This window comes from Toxorhynchites rutilus, chromosome 2 (assembly GCF_029784135.1).
Source record: "Toxorhynchites rutilus septentrionalis strain SRP chromosome 2, ASM2978413v1, whole genome shotgun sequence".
Taxonomy (NCBI): Eukaryota; Metazoa; Arthropoda; class Insecta; order Diptera; family Culicidae; genus Toxorhynchites; species Toxorhynchites rutilus.
This window is the reverse complement of record NC_073745.1, coordinates 310,991,981-311,014,291: the sequence shown is the minus strand read 5'-3', so window position 1 is coordinate 311,014,291 and position 22,311 is coordinate 310,991,981. Positions and strand designations below refer to the sequence as shown.

The 22,311-nt window shown below is 34.9% G+C and overlaps 2 protein-coding genes across 13 annotated transcripts in view; one reads left to right on the top strand and one right to left on the bottom strand.

Annotated features, from left to right (window-relative positions):
• LOC129764514 (HIV Tat-specific factor 1 homolog) overlaps positions 1-22,311 on the top strand; it is a 214,582-nt gene that overhangs the window by 47,824 nt on the left and 144,447 nt on the right. Inside the window, exon 2 of the mRNA XM_055763671.1 lies at positions 1,006-2,130. Within this exon, the coding sequence (XP_055619646.1) occupies positions 1,036-2,130 (1,095 nt within the window). The 5' untranslated portion in view covers positions 1,006-1,035. The remainder of the gene's footprint in view (positions 1-1,005; positions 2,131-22,311) is intronic.
• The window catches only part of LOC129764515 (uncharacterized), a 312,433-nt gene continuing 302,354 nt past the window's right edge, over positions 12,233-22,311 (bottom strand). For 11 of the 12 annotated variants that reach the window (XM_055763673.1, XM_055763674.1, XM_055763675.1 and 8 more), the window contains 5 exons: positions 21,889-22,203; positions 21,715-21,826; positions 21,552-21,608; positions 19,543-19,719; positions 12,233-14,031 (listed from right to left, as the gene is read on the bottom strand). In XM_055763673.1, the coding sequence (XP_055619648.1) occupies positions 13,371-14,031; positions 19,543-19,719; positions 21,552-21,608; positions 21,715-21,826; positions 21,889-22,203 (1,322 nt within the window). In that variant the 3' untranslated portion in view covers positions 12,233-13,370. The remainder of the gene's footprint in view (positions 14,032-19,542; positions 19,720-21,551; positions 21,609-21,714; positions 21,827-21,888; positions 22,204-22,311) is intronic. The other variant, XM_055763683.1, reaches the window with a different exon arrangement.

The following is a 22,311-nucleotide window of genomic DNA, read 5'->3' as shown; positions in this document are numbered from 1 at the left end:
ACGACTATCAAAACTGAATGAAGTAAAGGAAAACATATTTTCTGGAGTTTTTTTCAAATAGTAAATACCTATAGCGCTTAAATATACACAATAACAAAATTAAACAGACGCACACAGTCTACGAGTACACGAGTTACGATTTTACGCGCGAGTACAGGAAGGTTAATGTTCTTATCTTTTGATTAAAATTTTTGAGCTTTTTAAATTTTAAATTTTTCAAAAAATTTTTTTTTGCGTTTTTGTATTTTTTTATACATAATTAGAATATATACTGAATTCATTGAATGTGAATATAAGTTTTTATTTTTTTTTTAACTTAAAAAAAAGTTTTTGGTTTTTCATAATTTTTTTATTTCTCAAAAGTTTTAATTTCTATTTTTCATATTTTTCCGAGTTTTTTTTTCATTTTTCAATTTTCATATTTTTGGAATTTTAAAAAGTTTTCAGCATTGTGTTCTTCAGTTTTTGCATTTATGATTTTTTTTTAATTTGTTGAATTTTTTTAATGTTCAAAATTTTGAATGTTTAAATATAGGAATTTGAAATGTTTAGGTTGGCATCTTCGGCATATTTTATTTTATCAAAAAACATAACTAGAATTTATACAGATTTCTCTTTTTTTTTAATTTTTTAATTCATTTAGCTTTCAAGTTTTTAATGTTTTTGATGTTGTTGATTTTTTGCATATTTGATTTTTTACATAAATTTGATTGTCATAGATGCACTACGTTCTTGTACCTTTTTTGGTATAAATATTGTTTGGCAATACCCGCCGAATAATGATTCGTGAGATCGTTGAAAATTATGGAATACAATGAAATTCAATGAAGTATTGTAATATTATTCAAGAATATATTTAAGAAGTGTATTTTTCAATCAAGCAACTCTACAAGAATTATTTATGATTCAATTTCAAATCTTCCATCGAATAGAACGCTTCTCTCGAAATCCACAATGCTGCATACGTCTCTCTGAAACCCCTTTTTTGTTTCGCTCTTCCAACAGACCGGCAGGCAGCTTTGGCAGACCAACACAATGTCAGACGGCGCGAACAGCACTGATGACAGTGGCTCGTCTTGCGACGGCAAACCAGCGACGACAAGCGTGGAGGAAAGTGTCACTCCAAGTGATAGCAACAGTGCACCAGCACCACTACCTACGTTATCCCGCCAAGATTCCGATTCCATGCTGACGGATTGTGAGAATACCAACAACGAAAATCGTGTCATCGAAATGGAAAGTGCTGCAGGTGGTGGTGGTGGGATAGTAGTGTCCGAAGCCGTTGCCGAGCCGATTGACGACGATTCTAGTGAACAGCCATCGGTCGCTGCTAGTGAAAAGTGTGATCCGGATAAACACGCGGAACATATTAGCTATGATGACCAAGGGGTGGCCATTTATACCGATCCGAAAACTGAGTTCAAGTATTGCTGGTCGAAGGAGAAGAATGAATGGGTTCCCGCTTCTGCTAGTGGTGGGGATGACGGGGGGGAGAAGGATCCGTACGAAAATGAACATTATCGGTGGTGTCATGAGAGTAAAAAGTGGATCCCGAAGGAAAATCCAAAGGAAACGGAACATTATCGGTGGTGCGACGAAACGAACCAGTGGATCCCGAAGGCTCAGCCTGGAGAGGATCGTGCTTATTCCTACATAGACGGCGTTCACCACTACACCGAGAAGGATGGGACGGTGTACTTTTGGGATGGGGAGAAGAAGGCGTGGTTTCCGAAGGTGGATGATGACTTCATGGCTGTTTACCAGTTGAATTACGGGTTCACTGATAACACATCCGCGGCCACCGCTATCACGGCCCTTTCGGAAACAAAGGAACAAGAAGTTGAATCGAACATTGGTGAAGAACAACCGGTGGTGGAAGAGCCAAAGCCTGTGGGGAAAAAGCGAAAGGCTCCTCCGGAACCACCAAAATGGTTCGATCTCAAACCGGAGCATAACACTAAGGTTTATGTGACCAATTTACCGCTCGATATAACCGAGGAAGAGTTCGGTGAAATTATGGGTAAATGTGGGATGGTTCTCAAGGATGGTAAGACCAATAAACTGAAGCTGAAACTGTACCGGGATTCGAACGGAGCACTGAAGGGCGACGGCTTGTGTCATTACATTAAGGTGAGTGAATAAAGGCTTTATTTATACATATTGGAATTTGTTTCAGCCGAGCAATTTTCGACTTCAAGCTCACCTCGGCAAATTCCGAACCCCTTTAAATCGAAACTTGAATGGAAATAATTAATGGAATTTAGTTTTACCTCAGTTTGATATATGAACGTATAAAATATGAATCAATCTTTCCTCCGAACCTTTCCTTTTATTTAGACTTTTTCTCTTTAAATTCTATGGATGGAAGTCAGTGAAGATCAGCAGATTTGATGTCTGATTCATCGCGGAAATAAAACACATCCCAACCCTCTCAAAACTTTATTTGAATTCTTGCCATCATATCGTGTATTAGCACATCACTTCAATCTATATCCATCCATGCTGATGGATAATCGAATCTGTCCCAAAACAACCAGATATTTGTCTCTTACTATCCATCACATTGCATATATGTGTTCGCTTTCTTTTTTGAATGTTGAAATTAATGGACTATAGCAAATAAAATATTCCCTTTAAGATATTTTTTTTTTATTTGTATATAGCCGACGTTTTTCGACGTTTTGCCACGATCAGTTGATCAGTCAAATCATTTTTGTCAGTCCAGGTTTTCAATGTTTTAAATTTCTATTAATGAAAGCTATTGCTGTCAATTTAGAATCGAAACATTTACTGGAGAGCTTGAACGAAATTGTACTGTATTTCGAGTCCCCGAAATCGATATTGGTAAATACTGATAATTAACACTAGAACTACCGACAATTGTTGTATACCTATTTCTACCGAACCGGTCATCTTGACCGGTGTGACGTTGAGTTGTCAAAATATAAATATTGAAAAAAAGTTTAGCAGACAATAAAATATATTTCATTGAAATATTTCAAGTTCATGATAAATACATCTATTTGCACAAAAATTTTACTTCAATTTGTATTGACGTAGGACTACGTCTTCATTTCCACACAGGGGTATAAGTTCAAAGTTTCGCTCGGAAATCCACTCAGTTATGATTGCACAACGAATGAGGTACGAGCGCTGGAATGGATGGATGTTTCCCTAACACAGACTTCAAAACTACTAGCGATAACTACTATCATAATGCATGAATTGACTTAAATTCATCATAGATATAACCCATCCATAGTTTTTTATTCTGATATACACTCGACAAAAAGTTGGAGGTACAGAGTGCGAAGTCGAAAGTGATTTTGGTGATTTTTGACATCTTGTAACTTCGTGAACAATCAACGAATGAAGATGGGATATACATCATTTTGAAGCTTCAATCTCACGATTTGGAATATGTTACGAACAAATTGCGTTATCTGGGTGTGTGCATATGTGGTGGACAAAAATACTGGGGAGAAATAAAAAATCGATTTCTTTCTGTTATTTTCTGACTTTTTGAAGACTAACAATATTTTGCTAACCAACTCAAAAATATTTCATTGTAGAGCTTGCACTGACGCGCTGGATCGAAGCCGAAAGGGAAATATAATTAAGGCTTCGCCCTTGAAAGAGATTTCATTTTTATTATCAACTGAAGAGTTAATTCTCAATTTTCATTGCACTCCAAAGTTAAATCCGACAAAAGTAGTCGTACGCCGAGAATGCGATCGCATTTTGAACACCCCTCTCTATATTAGTTTGTAATAAAAGAAAATATTCAACCATCAATTTGACGAAAACAGTTTAACTTAATTCCAAACAATTCCACAAATTTCTTCTGATTCTGATTCTCAATTGTTGATGCCGTTTGTTAGAAAATCGGAAAGAAATGTTCTAAACATTCAGTTCTATTCTCTAAAACCCCAGCTGGGGTATAACTATTGAGCTAATTATAATAATATCTGATATTGCATTCGCTCAATTTATATTCGCATTTTGGTCGTAACTATTTTGACTTTAAACATAATTTAATGATTTAAATTTTTTAAATTTTAGTCCTGAATGCAATGCTTGTTTTTCGAACAGAGTGTGTTTCTTCGTCACGAAATGCATACCAATATTAGCAAGGTTCTTTTGAGGTTTTTGAAAAACTGAATATGCTGAATTCTTCGTTCATCTTGCGTTGATAAATCATAGATTATTTGTGCGTTTTGAAACTGATCTAAAAATACAACATTAATGTTCAAGAGTCGGAAACCGCAAACATATGCGCTATAGAAAATATTTTATAGGGTACCAAATTAGAGAATTAGGTAATATTTCTGAACCTCAATATGCTCACTATAACAGTAATTTTATTATTTTAACTGTAACGTAATATGTTAACGCCATTCTCAATAGGCTTGGAAATGAAAATTTGAAAAAAATACAATCATAGATTTTAGGAAAATAAATATATTTTTTTCTTTTCCTAAAATAGAAATAGAAATAGAAAATAAAAAAAGATATTTCAAATTATTTTATAATTTATTAAAAATTTATCAGATATTTTGTACTACTTTAATTCACATTTAAATGTGTTTCTACGGATTTTCTAGATATGTGTGATTTTTTCAGATTTTTTTCAGTGTTGTGCGGTAAATATCCAAAGAGTCTGGCTGGGTAAGAGAGAAAAAAATTCCCCAAACCAAATCACCAGCAGTGTGGAAAATATTGTATGGGTATCAAATGGAAGGGCTTGACTAGTAGAAAACAGTTATTTATGAAAAATACAAATCCAAAATGGCCGCCACCGCCAGATGGTATCATATATATTTTTTTCACAACCCCATCAATATGGGTATCAAATGAAAGGGCTTGATTAGTAGAATACAGTTATTTATAAACAATGCAAATCTAAGATGACGGCCACTACAAAATGACGGATTACCTATTTTCTCAGAACCCTATCAATATGGGTATCAAATGAAAAGACTTGACTAGTAGAACACAGTTATTTATAAAAAATGCCCAAAAATGTATCAAAAAAAAGTTCTCGACTAGTAGAACATAGCAGATAATGAAAAATCCTATTTCAAGATGGCCGCAGTTCCCAAACAACTTATTACTTTTTGAATGGGTTTATTCAGCTTGACCTGTTTCTATGTATGTTTGAATGTTTGTTGGGTTGTCCCACATTAATAGAAAATTGACCCCGTACCTGTTGAATGATTGATCTGAAATTTGGAACATACATTTTATTCTACTGTCATTATAAAACTGCGTATTCAATGATCTTAAAAAATTCAATTTGGACGCCGCAAAAAAAATGGCTGAATGGCTTGATTTGGAGAATACACTACACTATGAACAACATAAATTCGAAAAGGTCGCCGCCACAAAATGGTCGTCTATGTATTTTTTGCAATCCCCTCAATATTGGTATCAAATGAAATGATTTGACTAATAGAATACAGTACAGGTCGGACTCGATTATATGTGATTCGATTATACATAATTTTGGATTATATTCAGTTTGGAAAAAAAACATTTTTTTTATATTTCATATATGGTTTATTTCATGAAGCAATCTAACCTTCCAACGTTAAGGTGAAGTTTAAGTGGCTATTACATGTACAGTGTGGTAAACATTTTGATTTTTGAAGATTTTGCTTGAATTTTCACCAGGAAATGTTTAGATCGACATTGCAGCCAAATTAAGAAAAATAGAAGTTGTGCGTCAAAGAACAAATTGTGGAGCGGTTAAAGAACTTCATTTTAATTGATAGATACAATCTAGTTTAAAATAAAGTTTCAGGATAAAATTAATAATAACACATTAAAAATTATTAACTTTTAAGTGTTTCACTTCCAAAATGTTATTAAAATTCATTAATTTAGTTGTTCCACTACTATATCCTGTAATAAATTTTCTCATCTTTCAAATGAAGCATCAGAATCGTCTTCTGTAGCGTACTTTTTAATGTAGAGCCAGTTTGAAGCAACAGAGTCCGAAACAAAAAAAAAGTTCTATAACTCTGTCATTGTTGAAATTCGAACATATGCGTAGGAGGATTTTTTTCATCAAAAATGATCGTCTATCACCTCCTGAGAGAATCTGGATTTTTTTTTTTCATGTGAGAAAGGTGTTTTCTGACTTTAACGGGATGAATCAAAAATTCCTCTTTTATTTTCAAAAAACGAAAAATACATGCAAAAAAAAAACAAATAAAGAAAAGAAATTGTTTTGATTCGATCATCCGGAGGATTCGATTATCCAGAGTGAAAAAAAATATATACTCCGGATAATCGAGTCCGACCTGTAGTACCATATATTTGAGTCCTTATATGGTACACCATAGGATCTATGGTGAAAAATGCAGCTTTTCGTTTTTTTTCTCCCATTCCCATAGCTGTGAGACAAAAATATGAAACAAATACTGAAAGTACATCTTACTAAGGTCCATATTTTCAAAAAATTTTGACGTAGGATTACGTCTTTCGGGAACATATTGGGGTACAAATTGAAAATCGAAAATCGAGCACATCGTGGAAATTGTCCAATTTCAAACGTTTATTGCTCAGTCATTTCATGATGGATTGATGGAATTTTCGCGTCAATCAATTTCGGCACTCCATAACATTTTTTTATTTTGAGGAAAATAATATATGTCATGAAACTAACTATCGAACAATTGAAAAATCTCAACCACAATCCTAACGGAAATACCCACTTCTGATTGGTCGAAATTGACGACACATGCGTCGGGTCCCTAACAGAGACATCAAAACCGAGCTGCCTGGGAGAATTCAGCATCGCAAATACATAAAAGTAGGGGGAACTTTTGTTCCTACCAATTTAAATTTGGAACTTTAATTTCATATCAATGACCGATCGTGCATTGTGAAAAATTTAACACAAGTGTAAGTTTAAAATTGTATATGGTAGCAGTTGTGTAAAAAACGACTTGATATATGAAACGATTTATTTCAATTCTCATAAGTAGAAACCAACATAATATATAAACACTCAGAAAGTAAAAATTATAAAAGAAAATTACCTTTTCCATTTCAAATACGTTTTCTTTATATTAAAGTAACACGTTTTTACGGATGAGAAAAATTGATAATTGTGTTCGGTATTGGTAATTATCTTATATTACATTGGTGAGTTTTTTTTATTTCATCCATCCATAACACAGGAGGCATCACGTCTAGAATCACAGTGGGCGATTTTCATCATATCTCGTTCCACATTGGTATCTTCTATCTGATACGCACCATCCAACGACTGTTTAACATCATTCTGTCATCGTCACTCGGTAAACACTGATAGAGTGAACAAACAATGCCCAACAACTAAACAAAACGGCCCTTTTCAGGGCCACCAAATCGTTATCAAAGAGTTTAACGATGTAATTCTTCAAACATATCCAAAATCAACAGATAGCCTAACGGAACCTTTTTTCATCAAAAAATCAAGTACTAAAAATGTTTTTAAATTAATTTTTATTTTCATTTCAAATTGAATTATAATTTTTTTCATTTTGAGATTCAGTACTACTCTAGTTTGTATTCAAATTTTTTCCTACGTCTATTTTAGGTATATGTAATTTTTTTTCAGAATTTTTAAAGTGTTTTTCGCGGTACAAAAAAAATATACATTTTCAGGCATTTCGAATTTTTGAAAAAAATATTACTCTGAGACCCAATTTTATTCTAATTTTTATTTAAATGCGTTCGTTGTGTAATTTTTTCATGAATTTTTAAGACGATTGCGCGAAAAAAAAGTTGTTTTTTTGGCCTTTGGGCATTTTTAATTTATTTTGAATTTAGAGCTCTCCAATATTTTTTAAATTTTGTTTTTCATGTGTCTAAATTTTGTCGGTATATTTGTCGGCATTACGCCGTGCAATTTTTTTTTCTCGTATCTTAAAATATATGAGATTATCTTTACATTGGATTTAGATGGTTTACCAAATTCATAGGAATCAACAGTACGATAGAGCTCTGTGAGAAAAAAATAAAGTCCTTGTGGGAAGACCATTCGGAATAATGAGAAGAACACTTAAAAAATCCGAATTGTTTTTATTTTTTTTATTTTAATCTTACAATTGAAAACAACGAATACACCAAAATAATCGATTTCGAGAAAATAAAAATAATAATGCAGACGATGAAGAAAATTAGTTTTGTGTTTCGCAATGCTCTTAAAAATTCAGGAAAAATTACGCCACATGTAGAAAAAAAAGACACATACGAACGCATTTAAATAAAAATTAGAGCAGAAGTGGGTCTCAAAGTTATATTTTTTTTTCAAAATTTCGAAATGTCCAAAAATATATAAAAAGTTTTTGTACTGTGCATTTTGTTTTTTTTTATTAGTAGATTTTTTGATGAAAAAATAGTTACAAGATATTTATCGATACACCTTAGTAAGATGTACTTTCAGTATTTTTTCATATTTTTGTCTCAAAGCTATTGAGAATGGCGTGAAAAAAAATGAAAAGGTGCATTTTTCACCATAGATCCTATAGTGTACCATATAAGGATCGAAATGTATGTTACTACTGCAAAAATGTTTTATTTAGTACCCTATACAATATGCTCCATACAACTGGTGATTTGGTTTGGGAGACTTTTTACTCCCTTACCCAGCTAGACTCTTTGGAAACATAATTTTTTTTGTACCGCGCAACACTGAAAAAAGTCACGCATATCTAGAAAAGCCGTAGAAACACATTTAAATATGAATTAGAGTAGTACTGAATCTCTGAATCACAAAAAAAAATTCAAAATCTCAATATTTTTTTTAGTACTTCAATTTTCGATGAATTTTTTTTGATAATTTTTCTTGATTCACCGTAGTAAGATGCACATTCTTTTTTTTTTTGTAAAGAACGGAGCCTCTATATGATTGTTCAAAATCAAAGATTGCGAAGCATCAAAAAAACCTCAAAATCTAAAAAAATAAAAGACGGTAGGTAATGTCGGGGACATAATACGAGTGACGTAAGACTACATTGTTCTTTTCCTTCTTCATATTTTTATGTAGTGCGATTGTAATGAACGGCGATAACCATCCCCAAAGTATCAGACAAAAAAAAACTTTATTTTTCACTCTCAGCCTCAAATTTTACATGTATTGTTGATTGTTCGCTGTCTAGAGCAACACTGAAGCATTGAATTTTTTGAATATTCGAGTAGTTTTCCAGTATATTCAAGCGAAATTACATCTCCAACGCTCTCAAAAACATCATTCCCAAAGAAATTGTGGATGATTTTACTATGCAGCAAATTGTAAATATACTTCCGCAGAACCTCAACAAGTGATGATGGCGGGGCGGTACCAACCACAGCGGAACAAATATTAATCTTCAGTGTTCTATCGAAGAACATAGCTCTCACCGCCGCAAAATACCTTCTTCAAATCCGGCTTGAAACGCGCTGCACTTTGATCTCACTTTTGACCCGGAAACAATGCACGAATTCGCGAAGTTTAGATACTCGAACCGAAAAGTTGCCAATAAGCCTAAAAAGGCTTCTAAATTTCCACATGCACACATGCGGGAAAAGACGAACTTTTTTAAATAACTGTTGTGGAATGTTTTGGTGGTCCTGAAAAGGACCTATGATATGCGTGTTTTATGGAAGCACCTGCAGATGGTTGATTCATGATACCGAAGTGAAGTATCTGTTCATCGGTGAAGAACCTCTGATTTGAGAACAAAACTTTAGAAAAAGATCAGACTTGCGATACAGTTTGACTTTTTTAATTTACATTTACATTAACATTTTTTCATTTCTTTATTGCAACTCTGCAAAAAATTTTATATTGTGGCTTTTTCTCTTATTTTTCTTATTTTCCTCGGTTATATGCACGGTTGATAGCTAAGATTGTTTTCGTAATGGTATTGATGTATTCAAAATCAATATCGCTGCTACTTAAATCGCTCTGTTTGGTTGGTATAATTTAAGGAGCACAAATTGGTCCAATCTAAACATAGGATTCAGCGCATTTAGATGATGCCTAACATTTTACAATTATTCGATTGATTGTTTAAAAAAATACAATTTTTAATTGTGATAAATGCGTGCAAATATTTCCAATTAAGAAATCTTTGTGATCTATCAACAAATTGCCAAATTATAGGCGTTTTATCGCTTCTCACATATTTAGTTTTCAGATTCCCCTGTTAAACGTAGTCCTATGATAAAAACAAACTGTTCAAAGTTTTCACCTAAAAGAATGAGATCAAAATCTCAAATGATTTTTTTAACTGTAATACTCGGCAAATTTGACGAAAAGGCGTTTTTCCAAAGCACTTTCATTTAAGAAGGTGCACACTAACTGGAAAAATCGTGTTTTTTTTTGATAAAATATAGAGATGATTTAAAATCGGAACTGATTTTGTTTGATCCATTTTTCATTGAATTGTTGTATAATTATTTATTGATGAAAAATGATTTTTTTTTCGTTTCTTTCGCTTTGACAATAGCTATTTTCGATTGATTCATTTCAGTTCATCTGCCTGGATCGCTATATCTACGTATACTGAAACATCGGTTCATCTGTTTCGTTCAAATCTGCAGTCGTTCCCTTCCAATTAGGAAACCAAAAGCTGTCATTGACGATTGAAACTGCTTGAATGAGCTATATTCATTTGCATCGTCAAGCAGTTTCATTTCGGATGGGAGCAAAGCTTCATTTCAACAAAATGGATTGTCTCGGATCGCCTTCGAAATATTGGAATAAATAGAGGGATAGGAAAGCGTAGCAGTAACGCTTACCGCTATCCCACAGGCGCTGTAAACTGATTACTTATACTGACCTACTATGCAACCTTCTTCCGTTTTTATTTGTTTCAGTGAGTACGTTTCGGATACAACAAAGATAGTTTCATTTGAGAGTAAACTGCTCGCATAAATGATTGTTTCAATTCTCTCTGAATATGATGATAGAAAATTTCCTTCAGTGTGAAACGAATGAACGTGAAGCGAAAGTTCAAGCACGAAAAAGAAAATATATTTTCTTTATTGAACGTGGAATGAAAGCAGCCGTATATTGAGCCAGCATGAAAGGAGTGCAATTTAAAATGCAGTATACTTGGTATTGGATGACGACTTCTATGAGAGTCAATGAGAGTGACTTCGTACAAGGCCCTGGCATCAAAGAGTGGAATTTCTGGAAAGTTTTCGGTCTTCATTGATGTATATTTTAAATATTGATGTATATTGCGCTGTTGTGGTAGAAAGTCTGAGTTCAATAACCTTTTGGCCTAGTGGAGGCGATCTGGCGTAGTGGTAACATCCATATCTCTCACGCTCAAAATCACGAGTTCAATTCTCACTCCCGATATTCTTCCAAAAATGGAAGCAAAAGTAACGAACCAGCCAAAAGTGCTGAAAATCACTATAATACAGAAAAAAAAACCTTTTGGCCTTTATGATATTTCTTTTTGCCTCAACAAAAAATTTTAAATCATTAAATAATCATATGTTATGATATTTAAAAAAAAAAATCGTGGCAATGACAATATATATAAGTTTTCAAAATGTTATTTAAAAATATCTGATTTTTTAAAATCAAAGATTTCGAAACATCGAAAAAACTCAAAATCTATAAAAAAAATAAAAGATGGTAGGTAATATCGGGAACATAACCGGAGTGACGTAAGACTGCATAGTTTTTTTTCTTCTTATTCATATTTTCATAGATGCAATGAACAGCGATAACCATTCCCAAAGCAACAGAGCGATAAAACACTTTTTTCTACTCTCAGCCTCAACATTAACATGTATTGTTGATTGCTCGCTGTTTAGAGCGACACTGAAGCATTGAATTTTTTGAATATTCGATTAGTTTTCCAGTATATTTGGGCAAAATTAAATCTCCAACGCACTCAAAAACATCATTCCCTAAGAAATAATCCACAAATTTTACTATTCAGTAAATTGTAATTATACTTCCGCAGAACCTCAACAGGTGATGGTGGCGAGGCGGTAGTAACCACAGCGGAACAAATTTTCTTCTTCAGTGTTCTACCGAAGAACATAGCTCTCACCGCTGGACAATACCTTCTTCACATCCTGGCTTGAAACGCGCTGCACTTTGATCCCTTTTTTGACCCGGAAACAATGCACGAATTAGTGTAATCTGATCCAAATGCTAATGAAAATGACACACTAATCCTCCATAAAGGTTAGAGTCATCAAAAAAGATGGATTAGAACTAAAGGAAGAAGTGTTCAAAGTTAAGCCAAATTTTGTACAACATTTATTCGATTCATGAATAAATAGATCTATGATTAACTAACAGAAGGATTTTTAAATATTTCAATATTTAGGAAACGGAACTAATTAAAAAAATATATATTAAGATTGAAACGTTGGGTAAATATTACAATAGAAAATGTAAAAATAATAGGTAATATTAGTTCCCGTTAATATGGCAAATTGTTAATAGTTGTTTTCTAGTTTTCTTTCTATTCCATAATCATTTGCTCCATATGTGTATTGTAGATACTTGAATGTATTTAATTTTCTATAAAGTACAGTTTCGAGGATTTTCCTGGTGCTATTATTATAGCTGATTTACACCTTCACTTGTTTTTTTTCCACCGGGTATTCCGGGGTTCCACAATTCTACTCATCCACTTCTCTTCCACTCATACCCCAACAGGATATTGAATTATTCTTGGAAAGAATCGACTGGTTTCCTTTTTTTAACCACTACTTAAGATACAATATATGCTGTTATTTAATCTTCTTGCATTAGCGCGGGTGCTGTACTTCGAAAAAGTGCTTTTTGATATATAGTTTTGAACTTAACAAATAATGACTGTCGGTTGCTGGCTTTTATTTATTCTTTTTTTGTTTGATATAAAATATATATTCCTAATTTTAGTAATATTTAATTTCAACTGGAAAAATAACAGTGCGTTTATTAGGGCAACAGAAATCGTAACTAGTCACTGTTAGTCAATATGTATATGTTCGTTCAATTCTTAGCGTTTCATTGAACGTAAACAATGGCGGAATTAAACAATTAAACGCATCACGTGTAATCCGCTGTTGGATGGCAAACTTTCTGCAGTTATTCGCTAGAGAAAAGGAAGGATATGTTTGAGGTTATATATTTTTTTCTTCCCTAAATTGAACGTAAGTAAAGTTTATGTAATACGAGTGTTGTGTAGAAACAGACTTAGGAACCGATTAAGTTTTATACTCTTTATATCGTGCTTCTTTGTAAGATTGGTCAATCCGAGTCCTCCGGGCACAAGAGAGGGAGCTGGAGGTCCCTTTCGCCCGTCCCTTATTCCGCGTCGAGGCTGACTCGTGTGAGGCTTCTTGTTTCGCTACATCCCCTGTCTGTTGCGGACTGCTTACGGAATGGTTTCGTTCGTGGACTTCTGCTTCTTGGCCCGTTTTCGTTTGGCACGCTCGACGTAGAAACTCTCGCGCTCTTCAGGCGTTAGAAGGGCCAGCCGCTGCCGGACCTTATCGCGGAGAGCTTTCTTCTTTTCGTACTGCTGGGAGAGTGTCACTGCTGCATGGGTTGGAGGGGTTTTCTGTACTCTAGCGGTCATTGGTGCTGCCGTTGTGGTCGTTGTCGTTGTCGTCCTGGTTGTAGCTGCCGCTGCCGCCATTGCGGGCGCTTCCCCCAAATGGTGACGATGTTGGTGCGGACGGATGTCGCCCTTCACCTCGCTCACCCTGTTGTGCTTCTTGTGGGTCTTCCTGCGATGAATATCCACGTTGAATCCACGCTGGAAGGCTGAACCTCCGTTCCCATTGCGATGACCGTTTCCGTTGACTAGGTTCAGTTCATTGCTGGGATCTCGCACGTATTCCACGACCGGATGACGATAGACGTCGTTGCTGATGTAGTCGTTCTTTGGCTGCAGCAACCTGTTGCGGTGTGACATCCGACGACGGGAAGGACGCGTCCGTACGGTTCGGGTGGAATTTTTCGCACTCCGTATTCGATTTAGCAAGTTAGCGGTTGGGTTGACCGATGTGGTGCTGCCGACGCTGTAGTAGTCCCTGCGGAAGGGGGAAAGAACGGTTAATGAGACTGTATTGCTTGTTTCTGATATATTTGTAATGTTGAAAAAACGGAACACTTTTATTTTTTCAACAGATTGTTTGCTCTCGGGAATATGCAACGGCTTAACGTTGCCTTGTCTTGTGAACATTGTCTGATTTATTTTTTTTATATTTAAAGAAAACTTAAACAAAAATTAAGTCATAGAATACCTGATAACTGATCTCAACCAAGCGATGGATAATTTCTTAGTCTTCGACTTACAAGAATTATTTTTTTATTGATGTATCCCAAACGTATTTTGAAAAATTGTGTAATTTGATCAAATATTCATGATAACTTCTTTGAGTGCTATACGATGTATATTTTTATAGTTCTGGACATAATTGTCCACAACCCTTCAAGTATTTAAATCGCATTAAAGACTGAGCTTGTTAGAGATTGATCCAACTCCGCTTGGAAAAATGCATTCACCCACAGAGCATCAAGCCATTCTTCGGCTGTGCTGCTTACAAACACAAGATTTTTTCTGGTGATTGTTTGCTATTGAGACATATCAGTAGCAGCAACACAATTTCAGTGCTGTATAAAGCAAGTAATCAAAAACCCTTTCAAAAAAAATAAATGATGCATTTCAACCAAGTAAAGCAAGGCGGAAACCAAAAATCATGTGAATTGTTCAATTATTTTCAAAAAATGATTATTTTTATTCAATTTTCATTTTTTTTCGTTGAAGAGAGTTGAAGAGTTGATTGAAATAAAAAAAAACAAAATGTTCGGAATACCAAAAAAAAAACAATTTTTCCGAGCTCCTATAATTTGAAAAAAAAACGCGAATGTCCAAAAAAGCATGTACGAATTGGAGCAGTACAGGATTTCTCAGTTGAAAAAAGTAAAAAAAATAAACATAGATACATAACATTTGACGAAGTTTGTCGTATATGGGTTCCGTATAGGACTCACCAAAATGAAGATATATATGTTTTTAAATTTTTGGGATTCCAATATTCTGCGAAATCATTACCATTCAAGAAAAGTAATAATAAATACTTAAAATGGAATATACATGCGATTCTACATGAAAAGACACATATAAATTTTTCAGTCTAGGACTATATTATACAAAAAGTAATATATAAAATTTAAAATTATGAAATTTCAGCTCAATCGGACTAGTGGCGCGAAGGCGTCAAAGTTTGATTTTTTTTAATTCGAAAAATCACTCAACGGGAGATTTACTGTTATCTCAAACATTTATTTGTCAAAAATTCACTTTTTGACGCTCGGTCTTTCCGCCTGAAAGGTGGATTTTTTACAAAAAAAAAACTGTTGAGATAACAGTAAATCTCAACGTTTTATGCAATTTGAAGACATTTGGCATCAGTATTTTTTGCAACCGAGAGAACTCCTAAATATCATACGTGTTATTTTCCTTATTTCATTCATTTCATCTCGCGGCGACGGAGAGCTATGGTGAACAACATACTTTTTCGTTTATTTTCCACACAATCTATATATATAAAAATGGATTTCTGACTGTCTGTTTGTCTGTCTGTCTGTTTGTCTGCCTATCTGTCTGTTTGATTGTTATGGACTCGGAAACTATTGAACCGATCGACTTGAAAATTGGTATGTAGAGGTTTTTGGGCCGGGGAAGGTTTTCATGATAGTTTGAGACCCCTCCCCTCTCTCTAAGGAGGGGCTGCTATACAAATGATACACAAATTTCTACATTACTCGAGGATTAATCAAGCAAATGAAACGAAATTTGACATGTGAAAGTTCTAGGGGGCACGAAACGTTTCTATGGTGAATAGACACTCCTCCCCCCTCTCTAAGGGGTGAAGAGGGGAGGGGTCATATTTTGTGTATCAAACATTTATTCCATGTAACGGAGAAACATGTTATTTGCAAGTGGTTGAAAAATCTTGAACGAGATTTGTGTCTGAAAATAATCTGATATTATAATGATGAATTTTGGTAGAAGTACTGGGAATTTTTTTAGTAAAAGGTAAATTCAACGGGGTCGGTTAGATGATCAATCAATGAACAGTTCTGCGATTAGACTTATGAACTTGCGCTTAGTAAGAAAACGTGAATGTTAGGTATTTATAACAAAAAACGAATTTTAGGCGGGACGAAGTTTGCCGGGTCAGCTAGTTGTTAATATTTTAGCTGATTTTTCTGAGGGCTTGTTATTTGGAAAAATCGTTACTCGAAATCCAGCTGTCTGATTAGATACAATGTTCGACAAAATTACTGGAGAGTGAATGAACTTTCCATGAAAAATAACAAATTAAATACACGGTTAAAATAATTGTCCAAAACTTGTTGTCTTCAAAATTTGAAAACGTTTACAAACTTTTTAAAATCATTGCACAATAGTCCAAGAGGTGCATTTAAGTGGAAATTAGCATTTATAGCTCGACAGTTATTCTCTAGAAAAAACTGTATTCGACAAAGTTGTTACATATGATAGAGCGCTTATTTTTATGTCATCAAAAATAGGGTAACCAACATTTTCGATGAAATGAATAAATATAACTTTCTTATCCTTATAGATAAAGGTAAACATAGTTCGACAATGTTGTAGCCCCAGTTATTTGAGACATTTTTGTAGAACAAAGTTACGTTCTATCTCTTGAAATAACCGATATAGGACATTTTTCCAAGTTGCGTTAGGGCCACCATGAAAAAACTGTTTTTTTCTCTAACTGTTATATTTCGAATAATACATGCAAACTGTCTTCAGAAGACGTTTAGAGCTTACTAATACAAACATTTTGAGATGCAGCACTTGTCAATATCTCCACTCTACTCAAAGTTATTGATATTTTTTCTCAAAGAATACGCTCTATTCATTTGTTTATCATTCTTGCTGAGGCAACCATTAAAAATATTTATTGACGGTATTCGAAAGAATATATTCCACTATACATAATGTGAGATTTTGAGGTGACAAACCAGCCAAAAGTGTTGAAAGTCACTATAGTACAGAAAAAAAGTGAGATTTTCAAGACTGTTATTTTTTGTATTTAAGAAAATGAAATCATGAGTTTTTGGGTGAAAAACCATCAATAACTTTGAGTAGGATTTACATGTTAACAAATGTTGGTCTCGACAAGCTTTAAAAGTCGTACGAAAACAATTTTTTATGTAGAATTTGAAATATAAAAGTTAGAGCAAGAAATCAGTTTTTTCATGGTCACCCTAATGCAACTTAGATAGAAAGCGCTAAAACTAACTTTGTGGGAGATATTTATTTTCTAGACAAAAACTGTCTTCAATAAAGTTATCACATATGATGAAGCGCTTATTTCAAAGTTGTCCAAAATAGGGTGACCAAAATTATAGGTGAAATAAAATATCTAACTTTCTTATCTTTATAGATAGAGATAAACATAGTTCGGCAATGTTGTAGCTCCAGTTATTTCAACTACTTTGTAGAACAGAGCTTTTTTCTATTTAATCGATTTAGCGTTTTTTCTATGTTGCATGAGAAACCGAGTTTTTCGCTCTAAGTTTTATATTTCAAATACTACATCAAACTTGTCTTCGTACGACTTTTAGAGCTTATCAAGACCAACTTTTTGCGATGCAGAACTTGTCAATTTGTCAATATCTTATTTTTACTCTAATATTTTCACTCTAATTCAAATGCCACCAATCAACTTAATTGCATTGGATTATGGATACGTTTTCATCAAAAAAATGAGTCAAAATAAAAATTTGTTATACAACAATGAAAATTGTAACTTGGGTAGCTGTCACCTTATGTACAAGGTTTTGAAAAATCGAAAAGACTGATTCAATTGAAAATAAAGGATCAATATCTGTGCTTTAAAATCCGTTTTAAGAAGTATATTTTTTGCAGATACAACGAAGACGAAGAAAAAAAAATCGCTATTTTTATATAATGATGCTTTTGTTTGAAAATATTGATTTCATATATGTTTTTAAATAGTGCATTCCGAATTCAGCTGTACTCAGCTGTACTTTCTTAAAAATTTGTTGTAGGAAACCACATATCAAAAATATTTTCATGTTAAATTTTTTGAAAAAAATATATTTGAATATTTTTTTTTTAGAAATTATAAATTTTTAGTTTCTTGTATTCATAAATATAGTGCTGAATGAACTTTCCGGTCATTTAATAAAAATAGACTATGAAGAAAGACTTTTGGGTGGTCAACTTGGCGTTTTGCTGTGAATTTCACATTTCGACATTGAAACTATGATTTATGGATCCAAAACACATTTAAAAAATATAATAATTATGGATGCTCAGATCACAACTTTTGTAAAACAAAATTAAAAATCTCACGGTTGTATAAACTGTACCCGAATTGCTATTCATCCGAAATTCATTTATCCAAATTAACAGATATCTGAACACAACGTTATTCCGAATTTTATATTCTAATACTTTATTGAAATTCGAAAAAATTAAGCATGATTTTTGTCATCTCTCCTGATTATGGATTTAACTGGATGCTGATTTAGAAGATTTAGAAGATTAGAAGATCGAAAGAGTATACTCACGCTTTCATTTGGTGTATCAAAAATTGAACACTTCAGATTTTTAACAAGGAAAAAATATAATTCAAATGCAATAACTACACACTATCACAGTCCTATGTCAAGATCCCGTTCGTGCCTCTAGGGCCAGACCCATAAACTTTTTAGTTGTACTTATCTAAACAGGAAGTTTGATGAAAATTAAAATATAATATTTTTAGGAGATTATTCCTCCTTTGACAAATTTACAAATTTAAATTATCAAGAGATTTGACAAAAATCTTATTCTAATATTTTGGATTTTTTCTTTTATTCTAATTTTCAATTTAATGTTACATTGTCGTTATCTTTTTATTTTTATTTTCGGATGAATGTCTTTGTACATGCTGTAAAATCAATGCTCTTTCATCTTTGAATGATTGAATTCAAGCTATTGGAATGAATAAATATTCGAAGAGAAATATTGAAAAATCGTTAAAAAAAAAGTTCTTTCGTTCTAAGATTTGCCAAAAAAAAATCCTCCACTATGCGCGAATACATTGACGAACCAATTGCTCATAGAGAAGCTATCTTGCGCGATTTTTCAGGTTGCTACACCGTCAAAAAGAGGAATGGAAAGCTCAAGACCACAATGGAAAAATTGCGGAACAAAAGAGGCAACGAGAAAATTAAAAAAAAATATATGGAAAAAAAAATAATATAATAGGGTGACAACACAAGAAAATATTATTATAGAAGGATATTAAAAGTCTTTGTTGCGATGGTTCAATTAGATAGAAAAAATAAGACCAAACACGAACAAGATTGAATATATTTCAAAAGTGAAATCGTAAATTCAGAATACATTCTATAATATTTTCAAAAACAATAAATGCAGTAAATGCGAGGCATTTGTTCGATGTATGGATAAGATTGTTTCCGATCAACTTGGCTAGACCATGATAGATAGTACCTAAAACCCAAATCATATGCACACACAAATCGCTACTTACTTCTGCCTAACGCTCCTCGGCTGGTCGGCAACGACCACCTCCACCTCGTTGGCCAGCTGGTTCGGGAAGGTGGCGTTCCACCGGTTGTATACCTTCGAACGGCTGTTGCTGTTCACGAAGGGCATCTTGTGCTGGCAGATGAAGTTCAGTTTGTCTGTGCATAGCTTGGCTGCCCATCTGGGGAACAGAATACGAAAAAACGCCGCATTAGATTTTGCTGTGTTAAGTCGTTTGGGGTGTTGCTAAACTATCTTCTGTAAATACATATGGTTTGTTAGTAGAAGTTGCATAGATTTTTGATATATTAAATGCGCGCATTTATTTGAGTTCAACGATTGGTGCAAGCGTACCATTTTCTACGACTACCAACACCTCCCCCACCCGAAACTGGATTAGTAATCCATTTGTTATATGTGTAAAATAAAGTAAAACGTGACATGCTTTAGAGTTTTGGTTACCTTTGGGGTGATTTTGTTCGTTTGCGTATTACAATTATCGATATATCGATGAGAGAATAGAAATGATAAAGGGTGTGTCACATCAAATTGCATCACGGAAAAAACGCTGTAGAAATTTAATTTTTAGGAATTATATCTTCAGCTTTCGCTTATAATCAGATAAGAGTGTATAGATCACGTTGGCCATGCTTCACTGTCAATTTTTCGTAAATTTGGAAAAATGTCGTCGAACGAAAAAGAGCGTCGTGAATTAATCCTGTGCACTCATTTCGAGAATCCGGAGTTGTCACATCGGGACATCGGTAAGATGCTGGGAATCGTCCAATCCACGGTCAGCAGAGTACTAAAACGATACTTCGAGAACCTAACCATCGACCGGAAGGTGAAGAACGGCAAAAATGGATGCTCCGTCAGTGAAAAAGATCACAAGCGCGTAGTTAAGCAGTTTAGACGTGATCCGAGAAGTTCGGTCCGGGATGTCGCCAATAAGCTGAATTTGTCAAGTTCATTCGTCCAGCGGACCAAGCAGCGGGAGGGCCTGCGTACATACAAGGTTCAGAAGGCTCCTAACCGCGACGAAAGGCAAAACATGGTGGGGAAGACGCGAGCCCGGAAGCTGTACACCGAAATGCTGACGAAGCCGCATTGCCTGGTAATGGACGACGAAACCTACGTCAAAGCGGACTTTCGTCAACTGCCGGGCTTGTTGTTCTTCTCCGCAGAAGACAAATTCAGCGTTCCGGAGGAGATTCGCAAGCAGAAACTATCCAAGTTTGCCAAAAAGTACATGGTGTGGCAAGCGATCTGCTCTTGCGGAAAGCGGAGCGCCCTCTTCGTGATGACCGGCACGGTGAACGGGCAGGTTTACCTTAAGAAGTGCCTACAGAAGCGCTTACTACCACTATTGAAGCAGCACGAGGGCCCGACCATCTTCTGGCCGGATCTCGCTTCGTGCCACTATTCAAAGGACGTGTTGGAGTGGTACGAAGCCAACGGGGTCACCTTCGTGCCAAAGGAAATGAACCCGCCCAACGCGCCGGAGCTTCGCCCAATAGAGAAATATTGGGCGATTATGAAGCAGGCCCTCCGGAAGAACCCAAAAGTTGTCAAATCGGAGGCGGACTTCAAGAGAAAATGGATTTCTGTTCAAAAAAAAAACTACAACCTGACGTTGTACAGAACCTTATGGACGGGGTAAAGAGGAAGGTGCGAGCATACGGGCTTGGGCTCGAAGTATGAATAAAAAGAAAATGCCAAAAGTTGTTCAATAGTTTTTATTTTACTGTCTAAAATTTTCAAAAGGATCGGTCTACTGGGCGAATTTCTACAGCGTTTTTTCCGTGATGCAATTTGATGTGACACACCCTTTATAAAGCAACAGATTTAACGATGTATTAAATCATTCTATAAAAATCAAAAGAGGTTTTCGGTAGCGATGAAGGCTGCACATAGCTTTGGAAGTAGGTTCATTGTTTATGTGGTTAAAAACTGCATACTTCACTCAGTCGATTTGAAAATGAAAGGAAAAAACTAACAAAAAAATCTAATTACCTGTATTTGAGATCAGGGTTAAGCACTGCACAGTGGTATTTCAAATCCTGGCTGCTCCTGCAAAAGATGCTCATAAATAACGGAAACAAGCAAAAATAATATACATTCGAAGAAAATGCATTCGAAACCGGAATATCGTACAACCCAGATTCTTCATAATTACCCTGGAACCATCTGACTGAAAGATTGGTATCCGATGTCCTTCCCGTTGTAGCCCCATTGCCACTTGTCGGTTTGCCAGTTGTAGTTGCCACCGATCCAATAGTAGTTCTTATCTGAAAATCAAATCTCTCGAAGTTATTCTCTCCCTCAGATACGGTTCCCAGAAGGTACATACCATTGGACTTGACCAGAAACTTGCGCAGGTTCTTGTCCTCGTACTTCAGCGGTTCGGCCAGCTTGCTGTTGCGATCCTTGCACTCGAAGTGGGCATCGAGCCAGTTTTGCTTGTTGGGTGAGATGTAGTAGCACTCGTTGCCGATGCGGAAGAACCGCGGCGGACACATAGCGTACATTCGCTTGAAGCGCCGGGCGGAGATCTGTTCGCCGGTGTTCGGTGTCAAATCGTTGCTTTCAGTTTCGGTGGCTCCAAATGCCGTATGTTGCTGCTGCTGGGCACCTACCATAGCTAGACATGGCAGGAGACAGAGCGCTGTGTGTTAGGGAATTGAGGAATGTTGAATTATTAGACGGCGTATTTTGATTGGACCGGTGCTTTCAAATATTAATTAATAGTTTCCAAGAAGCATACTATTCACAA